At 44.6% G+C, this 12094-nt stretch overlaps 1 protein-coding gene across 4 annotated transcripts in view; it reads right to left on the bottom strand.

Annotated features, from left to right (window-relative positions):
• Positions 1–4077: 4077 nt before the first annotated feature.
• The window catches only part of ZDHHC16 (zDHHC palmitoyltransferase 16), a 17404-nt gene continuing 9387 nt past the window's right edge, over positions 4078–12094 (bottom strand). For all 4 annotated transcript variants that reach the window (XM_077258297.1, XM_077258301.1, XM_077258298.1 and 1 more), the window contains 4 exons: positions 11277–11362; positions 10110–10233; positions 9228–9298; positions 4078–7805 (listed from right to left, as the gene is read on the bottom strand). In XM_077258297.1, the coding sequence (XP_077114412.1) occupies positions 7691–7805; positions 9228–9298; positions 10110–10233; positions 11277–11362 (396 nt within the window). In that variant the 3' untranslated portion in view covers positions 4078–7690. The remainder of the gene's footprint in view (positions 7806–9227; positions 9299–10109; positions 10234–11276; positions 11363–12094) is intronic.

The following is a 12094-nucleotide window of genomic DNA, read 5'->3' as shown; positions in this document are numbered from 1 at the left end:
CTACGTGGGCTGTGTAATATACTACGTGGCTGTGCAGTATACTACGTGGGCTGTGCAATATACTACGTGGCTGTGCAGTATACTACGTGGGCTGTTATATACTACGACGGCAGTGCTATATACTACGTGGCCGGCCGCGAATAATCAGCGACAGGCGCCGTCCGGCCACGAATTGGCGCAGGATTTGAACCACGCTTCGCTAATTGGTCGCGCCCGGCCGGCCGAATCCTGTGTATTCAATGTATTATTCTAAAATCTTCATAAATAAGCTACATATATATTCTAGAATACCCGATGCGTTAGAATCGGGCTACCATCTAGTGTATATATAATTGTTTAGATATACAAAACATCGACGCTTCGATTAATATGTGTAAGAATCACGAATATTAAATGTGTGTACGTGCTCTAATGTCTGTCATTAGGTTATATAAACCTCAAGTGGACACTGATATGATGGTGTAATCCACCGAGCTAATCAAGAAAGAATAATACTTAGGCCATGTGCACACGCTGCGGATTTTATTGTGGAATTTTCCGCAGCATTTTTGATAAATCCGCAGTGCAAAACCGCTGCGGTTTTTATTGCGGTTTCCGCTGCGGTTTTTCACCTGCAGTTTCCTATTGGAGCAGGGGAAAAACCGCTGCGGATTCCGCACAAAATTGACATGCTGCGGAAAATAAACCGCAGCGCTTCTGCGCATTTTTTTCCACAGCATTTGCACTGCGGATTTCATTTCCCATAGCATTACATGGTACTGTAAATGCATGGGAAACCGTTGCGGATCCGCAGCTGCGGAAACGCTGCAAATCCGCAGCGTGTGCACATACCCTTAATCTGCCCGCACCAGGGTGCACCAGCCCCACTCCTCTCATGGTGACCAAAGATCGATATTCTATGTGCGAGACAGATGCCAGCTTGACTTAATTGATTAACCATTAGAGTAATACAGATAGTGACATGTGGGCGACATAGATAAAGCAATGAGGTAATATGTGGAAAACCCCTTATTTCTCTCTATAAATACTGTACAACACAACCAATAAACCAGACTTCATTTCAGACACAACTCATTGTCCATGTCCTCTGATTTCTCCGGCCGTAAACCTGCAAGATACAATTTGGCAGCAGACAATTAACGCAAGAACACAGGCATTTCGTGTGCCCCAACATCTGCTACATTGCTACTTCCAGGGTAAAATATTCAACATGTTCAGACTTCTTCGGACTTGTCGCAGAACCATGCAATGTAACCATGTTCACTTAGGCCGGCCTCACACTCGGCGTAAGACAATACAGTCCGTTTTTTACGTCCGTACTACGGCCGTAATACGGAGAAATGTTCCCAAAATATTGATCCGTAGTCAGGGTGTGTCAGCGTATTTTGCGCATGGCATCCTCCGTATGTAATCCGTATGGCATCCGTACTGCGAGATTTTCGCGCAGGCTTGCAAAACCGACATCTAATGGATTTATGTGCTCAAATGTTAGGGAAAACATATATACAGTATATATATATATATATGTCATTGAGACACATATATATATATTCTGTATTTAGATTTCATTCAGCGCGATATATGTGAAAAGTCGGTAATTCAATTTCCGGCTTTTCATTTCTCCTGCACAAACCCGACAGGATATGAGACATGATTACATACAGTAAACCATCTCATATCCCCTTTTTTTTTGCAGATTCCACACTACTAATGTTAGTAGTGTGTATGTGCAAAATTTCAGCGCTGTAGCTGCTAAAATAAAGGGTTAAATGGCGGAAAAAATTGGCGTGGGCTCCCGCGCAATTTTCTCAGCCAGAATGGTAAAGCCAGTGACTGAGGGCAGATATTAATAGCCAGGAGAGGGTCCATGGTTATTGGCCCCCCCGTGGCTAAAAACATCTGCCCCCAGCCACCCCAGAAAAGGCACATCTGTAAGATGAGCCTATTCTGGCATTTGGCCACTCTCTTCCCACTCCCTGTAGCGGTGGGATATGGGGTAATGAAGGGTTAATGCCACCTTGCTATTGTAAGGTGACATTAAGCCAGATTAATAATGGAGAGGCGTCAATTATGACACCTATCCATTATTAATCCAATTGTAGGAAAGGGTTAAAAAACACACACACACACACACATGATTTAAAAGTATTTTAATGAAATAAACACAGCGGTTGTTTTAATATTTTATTGCTCGCTCAATCCTTAGGAAACCCTCGCTTGGCAAAACAATAAACGCACAAGATACATACCCTCTGTTGAACCGTCACGTCCCACGATGTAATCCATAGGAAGGGGTTAAAAGAATTTACAAGCAGGAGTCCTGCAAAGGCAGCTGTGCTCGTGCCTGTAATTCCCCGGCGAATGAATGAAATGTAGGTCATTGACCTACATTTCCTTCAGTCGCGGTGATGCGCCCCCTGGTGGATGTCCTCATATGACCTGGAGCGTGGGAAAAAGTTCCCAGGCTGCAGTTCATGAGAACATCCACCAGAGGGCGCCTCACCGCGACTCAATGTAAGTACAGATCCAGCATTCCTTTCAGCACCCGGGGATTACAGGCACGAGCGAGTGGTTTATCGCAGCTCGTGCCTGTAATATTAGTTAACCCCTTCAGATGGATTACATCGTGGGACGTGATCTGACATCAGAGGGTATGTATCTTGTGCGTTTATTATTTTTCCAAGCGAGGGTGTTCCTGATGGATTGAGAGAACAATAAATTATTACAACAACCGCTGTGTTTATTTCATTAAAATACTTTTAAATCATGTGTGTGTGTGTTTTTTAACCCTTTCCTACAATTGGATTAATAATGGATAGGTGTCATAATTGACGCCTCTCCATTATTAATCTGGCTTAATGTCACCTTACAATAGCAAGGTGGCATTAACCCTTCATTACCCCATATCCCACCGCTACACGGGAGTGGGAAGAGAGTGGCCAAGTGCCAGAATAGGCGCATCTTCCAGATGTGCCTTTTCTGGGGTGGCTGGGGGCAGATGTTTGTAGCCAGGGGGGGGCCAATAACCATGGACCCTCTCCTGGCTATTAATATCTGCCCTCAGTCACTGGCTTTACCACTCTGGCGGAGAAAATTGCGCGGGAGCCCACGCCAATTGTTTCCGCCATTTAACCCTTTATTTTAGCAGCTACAGCGCTGAAATTTGGCACATACACACTACTAACATTAGTAGTGTGGAATATGCAAAATAAAAGGGGGTATGAGATGGTTTACTGTATGTAATCATGTCTCATATCCTGTCGGGTTTGTGCAGGAGAAATGAAAAGCCGGCAATTGAATTACCGACTTTTCACTAACACCGCTGCGTATTTCTCGCAAGTCACACTGCTGGTCCGTGTGGAATCCGTATTTTTCTCGCCCCCATAGACTTTCATTGGCGATTTTTTTGCGCAATACGGTGACAAACGCAGCATGCTGCGATTTTGTACGGCCGTAGAAAGCCGTATAATACTGAACCGTAATATACGGCTAATAGGAGCAGCCCCATTGAGAATCATTGTGCCGTTTATTTTGCGAGTTTTACGGACGTAGTTTATGCGCTCATACGTCCGTAAAACTCGCTAGTGTGAGGCCGGCCTTATATTACACAGCATCACCTAGCAAACCTTGGTTGCCAAAGTCACAGTGTAGCCCCCCACGCTTATAGGATATGCCCCTGTCTGGACAGCAGAGATTGATGCCAGATATCTGTATATCACATTTATTTTTTAATAGGCAGGTAGCTAAATGCAATGGTGCCAGCTCCAAACCAAAGGTAACATTGTGGTCTGTAGAGTATTCAGTTTCCATTATGGATCCAGTATTTCTGATCTACAGAACCAAACAGATCTAGCGATTCTACAGAATATTGCACTTTTTTTCTCAATCTGATGGCCCAAGTTACCGCAGGTCCCCATCAATAGAGGCTGAACTCACGCTTACCAAACAGGACCAGGTCAGCGGGAACCATTTGTATGGGACTTACCCACTTATCGCATACAGCATTGGTAGTAAAGGGAAAGTCCACACTGAATACTTATTAACCCGACCGATAAATCAATCAGAAAACCATTCTTAGGAGTTTTATAGAAGATTTTTTAATAAATCAATCACATCAATATTCCACAATCGGCACACTCAGAGCTCCATACCAAACAGTAATGGTGGAAGAAATTACCAAAATCTGCTCATGATGAGTGATTAATGAGGGCAAAGTAAGATGGAAGGATTCCTGCAGGCTGCCGGCGGTCACTCAGAGAGAGGCGCTGAGCACTACAAGTCTAAGAATCTTCTGAGAGTAATCTGATAATCCGGGACGGCGAATTTACCCTCTGCCTTCAAGATCCGGACAGTAAACCTTAATGCACTAAAGCTGGTGCAGGCCATTAACAGCTGCTGCCATATTTTATTAAATATATTAACATTACTACACAGGTTACAAAAATAACAAATCGTGTTTGTCTCCCTGGTTACTAGAGCGCACATACAATGGACTGACATTTCCCGATTTGTGTCAGCTTTGCTGTGCAGGCTGGGACAGAATATTCTGATTTTCTTTAGCAGGTGGGGAATTTATTATGACGCGCTATATCACGTCTGGAGGCCTAGATAAGGCAGTATAGTGGCATTATACAGCATGCACCCGGGGAGAGGGAGGACTCCAGCTCTTCCTTGTCCATACAGCGCACTCCCAGCTTTACTGTATAAAATGGAAGACAGTTTCTCCAATGTGGTTGTCCAGGATTATTAAAAAATTAAATAAAAACCCATACAATGGGGAAGACTTAGTACGGTGTTAAAGGGAATGTGAAACCAGAAAATGAGCTATTGTTTTTAATCAGGGGATTGTTAAAATCGGTCAATTTTTATTAATTTTTTTTTCATATCACAACTCAAAAAAATCTGAACACTGTCCACTGAGGCCATTTTAGATTCCTGCCATTTCAGGGAGTTTTCTTCAGCCTCATTATCATCAAAGGCAGGATTACAATGACTGATAAACACCTCTATATACAGTAGATAACACAGGATCCACCATTCACAATAGGTGATGTCACAGCTCACCTCCTCCTCCTCCTGTGCAATGACTGATAACACCTCTATATACAGTAGATAACACAGGATCCACCATTCACAATAGATGACATCACAGCTCACCTCCTCCTCCTGTATAACGGCTGATAACACCTCTATATACAGTAGATATTATAGGATCCACCATTCACTATAGATGTCACAGCTCACATCCTCCTCCTGTACAATGACTGATCACACCTCTATATACAGTAGATAACACAGGATCCACCATTCACAATAGATATCACAGCTCACCTCCTCCTCCTGTACAATGACTGATCACACCTCTATATACAGTAGATAACACAGGATCCACCATTCACAATAGATGTATCACAGCTCACCTCCTCCTAGTTTCACAATGACCTCTGCACTCGCTCATTCGATGCTTCAATACATAAATGCTTTGATTCAGTCTATTACTGCTAATGTACATGTGATTTCCTGAATCAGTAAGGAGTGTAGAATAGCCCCAGTGGCCAGGGTGAAAGTTGCACAATTTATTTTTTGTTTTTCCGTATTACAATCTGATTTAAAGACAAAACATTAAAAAAATATATAATATATACATACGCCTGCACCTGATGTAAACCATAGATCATTTTCTGATGACACAATCCCTTTAAGTGCTAAGTGGAACTAGATGAGCCCAATATGCGACTTAATGCCGACTCTTGGTTGTCCAAATTTTGATACAAAATGAATGGCGCATTTAGGCCACACCACTTTTCTGCTCCTCTGTTTTAGCAAGCGGAGGGTCTCGCAGCCCTTGGACCACAGCTGATCAACATTACAGTTACACTTTAGGGCCAAATATAATTGTTCTTTGTCCAGTAGTAAAATGAGCAAATTATTATTAATACAATCTACATTACCCATCGCTATAACGCACAGCATTAGTCCATGGGGTGAATATTTCTTTGGCCCCTTTTAAATCCACTACGGGGTTTAAAAAAAAAAAAAAAAAAAATCTACATAATCTAAAAAAAAAAAGTTAAACATGGCAGTAATTTTTTTTATAGTGTCTAATGCTCCACTGTGATTACTAACCATTAGTGATGGAGATTTTAGAACTAGGAGAATGAGGAGTGTGACGTCCATCTTGCCCCTTAAATGTGAAAAAAAAAATGTATGTTTTACAGAAACAGCGCCACTCTTGTTCATAGGTTGTGCCTGGCATTGCAGCTATTCAGATTTGTTATGCATTGCTTACATAATGCCATCATATTGTGCAGCGCTTTACAGACATTATCATCACTGTCCCCATTGGGGCTCACAATCTAGATTCCCTATCAGGATGTCTTTGGAGTGTGGGAGGAAACCGGAAAACTTGGGAAACCCACGGTGAGAACATACTAACTCCTTGTAGATGTGAAGCTTGGTGGGAACTGAACCTATGACCCCAGTGCTGCAAGGCTGCATTGCTAACCACTGAGCCACCATGCTAACCACTGAGCCACCATGCTTGGTCTGTTATTGCAGTTTATGTACAAAAGTGGCGCTGTTTTTTTAAATATACCTTAGAATCCCTTTAACAAACCTTGACCGCTCCATACTGAATACGAGGCCAACATTGGCTGGTTCAGGGTTAATAAATCCTCTTCGTAATCAGGGACTCTCCATTACACAGAAATTCCTGCAAATACAGGACTCAAGACCGTTCAAAGTTGCACTAACATTTTTACAGGGATTCCCCAGAATTAAAAAAGCTTGTCTACCTTCTTTCAAAAAAATTGTGCCATTTTACAGGTTGTGTCTTGCATTTCCTTAGCTATTGAATCTTAGCTGCAGAGCAACACAAAACTTGTAGGCAGGGGCGGTACTGCTTTTGGAAGAAGGATATGTTTTTCCCTAATTCTAGACATCCCCTTTAAGGAGGAGTCAATGAGTCAGAATACCCAATCAGGAAATCCTTCAGTAATATAGGCTCAGTGCACTGCTCAAAGTCTTCATGCTGGAGGACCTGGCACAGCTCATTGATTTCAATGTGTAATACTTCATTTCACCTGCGGGGGAGCTGTAGGGAAACAGAAAACTTGCTGCTAAATTCTGCTGCTGAATAAAGTGAAGCATGAAGTCACTCATCAGTCAAGGAACGGTTTCAACAAAGAAGAATGGTCTAAAGCCTTATAAAGATGTCATCATTAATGCAACTCATGCCCTGACGTGTTAGCAGCACTGGGCGAGCCCTTTAAGGTTACTGGCATTTTTGTCTCTCTTAAGTACCACTGTCAGCAATCGAAGGGTCCGAGATGCCATTTTGTCAGAGATTGTTTGAAGATTAGAAAGCTGTAACTGCTTTCTTTCACAAACAGCGCCACTTCTATTCACAGGTGGCCTCTGGCACTGCAGCTCAGCCCTATTCATTTTAATAGTGCAATACCAGGCTCAGCCATCAGGGGTGCTGTTTGTGGAAGAAGATAGACTTTTTCCCCTTTCTAATGTCATTATTGGGTGAGGACTCGGTCTACACAGGACAGGATGGCCGATGAAGCTTTTCTCTGTCGGTCACGTTCCTTTTCTTTTTTGCTGGTGGAACACAAACACAATCGTTTGGACATTACAGAGTGTCCGGTGATACATCGCACCATTCCCTGGAGGAAACGCTTTCGCTCTAGATTGCAAGGACAGACGCATGTTTCATGGGGATCCAATGTGGAGCGCTCCATGTCAGACCGTCTCCGTAAGCCGGATGTGCAGACGGGAGGAGAACACGAGTGATCCACTGCCTGAGACAAAAAAAAAATAATGCTGTTACATAGTTGTTATGGCGCCCCCTGCTGTCAGACCGCCAAGGGGCCAGTGTATTTTTGCTTGTTTTTTTATTATTTAAATACATGTATTTTGGGTTAAAATAATTTTTGCATTCGGGTTGTGATAAGTTTTGGGAATGTTAGCTCAGGCAGGGTTCTATGCTTCACTTTACATTGTGTGAAATAAATGATTAAAGGGAACCTGTCACCTGAATTTGGCGGGACCAGTTTTGGGTCATATGGGTGGGGTTTTCGGGTGTTTGATTCACCCTTTCCTTACCCGCTGGCTGCATGCTGGCCGCAATATTGGATTGAAGTTCATTCTCTGTCCTCTGGAGTACAAGCAATATTGCCTTGTGCAGGCATGTACTCCGGAGGACAGAGAATGAACTTCAATCCAATATTGCGGCCAGCATGCAGCCAGCGGGTAAGGAAAGGGTGAATCAAACACCAGAAAACCCCGCCCATATGACCCAAAACTTGTCCCGCCAAATTCAGGTGACAGGTTCCCTTTAAATTTCTATCTCCTAAGCTGAATAAAATACCAGAAAACCGTATTATAGAAGAATGACCCATGTTATCATGTCTACGCACGGATATTTTTATGGCCTGGTGGTCAGTCCCTCCAATTCACAGAAATTGTCAAGGACATATTGTTGTTTCCAAATGTTATAATGATACAGTATAACCACCCAAAATTCTCTTGAGAACTTCAAGTCTTGCACCAGGACACGTTGACACAAGGAAAGTCCCCCCACATTTTCTCATGTAATTTATCTTGTATCCCAGGATGTGTTTGACAACCCACGTATAACCCATATTTCTGCCAAATTATTGTGCAATGCCTCGTTTCCCTTTGATCTTGTCCTATAAAAGATCACCCTTTCCATTCAATAAACAGAGATTTGTTAGGAATGACAAGGACTGTGTCTCTCTGAATTATTTCTGCCATCTCTAGGTACCTGAGCTATAACCATACCTGAGGTTGGATCGAGAGAGAGAAAATCCTGACTGATAATTGCTTGCTGCAGAATGAGTTAACTGAGAATCCATCAGTGAGTTTGCTGCATAGCAAGATTTAGAACTCCCATCTCTTTTCCAAGCCCATTTGTAACCTCAGCTCAACTTTGATGTGCCCAGAAATCAGCACACAGGATATCAGGAGAAGAGAGAAAAGCTATAAACCCTAGAATGAGCTCACTGACAGATACTCCGTTAGCTCATTTTACAGCCAAGAATGTAAACTGGAAAAAATTGGATAAAGTTAAAAACTGTCCAAAAAGTTTTAATGGAATCCAATTGCAAAACGATTATTTAACCTTAAACGCATGCATTCAAGAAAACAAATGGCACCGTAGGCGTCTTTAGCATTTAATTCTACATCTGATGAGAACTTACGACTGGGATTCAACCCCAAAGAAAAGTCTCCAGTTACTGAAGCGGCCGTAGCTGTACGGATTGTGAAATATCTGAAAAAAAAAAAAAGTAGTAGTAAAAACCGCTGCAGGCCCTGCGCACCGCCACAGCTGTAGGCCCCGAGCACCCGCACCGCTGCAGGCCCCGAGCACCCCCTCTGCTACAGGAACCCCGGCACCCACCACTGCTGCAGGAACCCCGGCACCCACCACTGATGCAGGAACCCCGGCACCCACCACTGATGCAGGAACCCCGGCACCCACCACCGCTGCAGGCCCCGCGTGCACCCCCACTGCTGCAGGAACCCCGGCACCCACCACCGCTGCAGGAACCCCGGCACCCACCACCGCTGCAGGCCCCGCGTGCACTCCCACTGCTGCAGGAACCCCGACACCCACCACCGCTGCAGGAACCCCGACACCCACCACCGCTGCAGGCCCCGCGCGCACTCCCACTGCTGCAGGAGCCCCGGCACCCACCACCGCTGCAGGCCCCGCGTGCACCCCCACTGCTGCAGGAACCCCGGCACCCACCACCGCTGCAGGAACCCCGGCACCCACCACCGCTGCAGGCCCCGCGTGCACTCCCACTGCTGCAGGAACCCCGACACCCACCACCGCTGCAGGCCCCGCGCGCACTCCCACTGCTGCAGGAGCCCCGGCACCCACCACCGCTGCAGGCCCCGCGCGCACTCCCACAGGAACCCCGGCACCCACACCCGCTGTAGGCCCCGCGCGCACCCCCACCGCTGCAGGAACCCCGACACCCCCCCACCGCTGCAGGCCCCGCATGAATTGCCTGGAGTGTTTATGTAATTGTAAAGTGTAGAGAAAAAAAAAAAAGATCAATGCAGATGTCACGCACCTTCCCTTTATCCAGCAGCCTCTTTCTCTCCTTCTTGTTAATGTGTCTCTCTATGCTGGTCTCTCCCCGGGTGATGAGCATGGCGTGCCAAAGCGTGAGGGCACCGAGAGCCACCGCGACAGAGCTGCAAAATGCCAATAGCAAGAATTACCCCAATCCCCTACAGATCGCCTGTTTACACTTGTCGATGGGTTTGTCTAAACAGACAGTTCTTCTAATTAGTAAATCATTAACTATGGCTTATATTTAACTATAATATTAAATATGGATTTCCAGGAGGAATAACAGAGGAACAGCACAAAGTGAACTAGTATCAGTAAACACATTTACTAGAACGTCAGGAGAGTGGACAGAGCCACTAGCAGAATAGCTACAGAGGTCTGAAATCCACCTCCTCTTTGACCCCCATGATTTACACTGCAGCTCTGCTTGTTCAGACTGGCTACTTCGTATAAGTGAAAGCCAACCAGTACTGCACAAAGAGTATATCAGCACAGACAGGGACGGCTCCAGGGTAATGCAGCCACAGGGCTCCTTTTTCCCTTCAATTTCTCTTCATCTTCCAAGAGCTGTAACTAAGGTCTTTCAGTCGATCAATTGTGTTTTAGAAACAGATTTATTTTTTTTTTATTGCTGTACAAGAAGTTTTTACCATGTGACTTTTTGATCACTTTTTATTCTCCTTTTTCAGGATACCAAAGAAGAGCAATTCTGCCATTTCACATTTTTTTGGTTTTGACGTTCAATGGATGGGATAAAAAATACAATACATAGTTTGAACAGAGACACGTGTACCAAACTTGCATTTTTTACAAAACATTTTTGAGAGTAGAATTTAGTTACGTTCTGGCAAAAAAAAAAAAAAAAAGGAGGTGGAAAATTTGAACTTTTATATTTTTTTATTTCATATTTGATTTTCCTAGGTCCCCCAAGGTCTAAATGACAGTGACATCTAATGGTTCAAATGTTGTAATCCTAAGTCCATTTACAGCAGTTAAGACTTAGGAGGCCCGCCCCCCCCCCCCCCCCCAACACAGCCGGAGGCCTGCAAAACAAAGCCGGGGGCTCGCATCCCCCCCACCCAACACAGCCCTCGACCAGCACTTTACATCCAGTGGCAAGAGGGCCAAGTACTGAAAATCAGGAAGGCGGCTGCAAACATCGTACCTGCAAAGCACCCAGAGGTATATGATGCACTTGTGAAAAACTCTCTCCCGAAAAGAGAAGGCTGGAGGTGGCGTCTGGCTGTACGTCTGAAAGAAAGACATCAAAAACACATAAAATATACCTTTAAAAATCGGTGTTTTCCCCTTTGGACATTCTTTTTTTTGGCATAAAGGATCACTAACTATAAGCTTATCGCAAGTCCTTCTGCTGCTGATCATCAGTAACCTGTGATGACACCTTGTAGTAAGTGTTTAATATTCCTGCAGTGCCTCCAATGGAGAAAAAAAAGTATTACACAGCACAAAAAAAAACAAAAAACAGTCAACTCTCTGCATAACGTGCAGACATACTGGGTCCACTAGTACAAGAAATGTTATTTTTGGATCTGCTATAGCTAATTGGGGAAGGTCTAAAATGAGGAACTCCTCTGTATAAGGGTACCGTTACACTAAACGATTTACCAACAATCACGACCAGCGATACGACCTGGCCGTGATCGTTGGTAAGTCGCTGTGTGGTCGCTGGGGAGCTGTCACACAGACAGCTCTCCAGCGACCAACGATGCCGAAGTCCCCGGGTAACCAGGGTAAACATCGGGTTACTAAGTGCAGCGCCGCGCTTAGTAACCTGATGTTTACCCTGGTTACCATTGTAAATGTAAAAAAAACAAAAACACTACATACTTACATTCCGGTGTCTGCCACGTCCCTCGCCGTCAGCTTCCCGCACTGACTGTGTCAGTGCCGGCCGTAAAGCAGAGCACAGCGGTGACGTCACCGCTGTGCTCTGCTTTTACTTTACGGCCGGCACTCACAGTC

Source organism: Ranitomeya variabilis, chromosome 4 (assembly GCF_051348905.1).
Source record: "Ranitomeya variabilis isolate aRanVar5 chromosome 4, aRanVar5.hap1, whole genome shotgun sequence".
In the NCBI taxonomy this organism is placed as follows: Eukaryota; Metazoa; Chordata; class Amphibia; order Anura; family Dendrobatidae; genus Ranitomeya; species Ranitomeya variabilis.
Note: the sequence above shows the minus strand (reverse complement) of the source record. Positions and strands in the feature narration are given on the sequence as shown.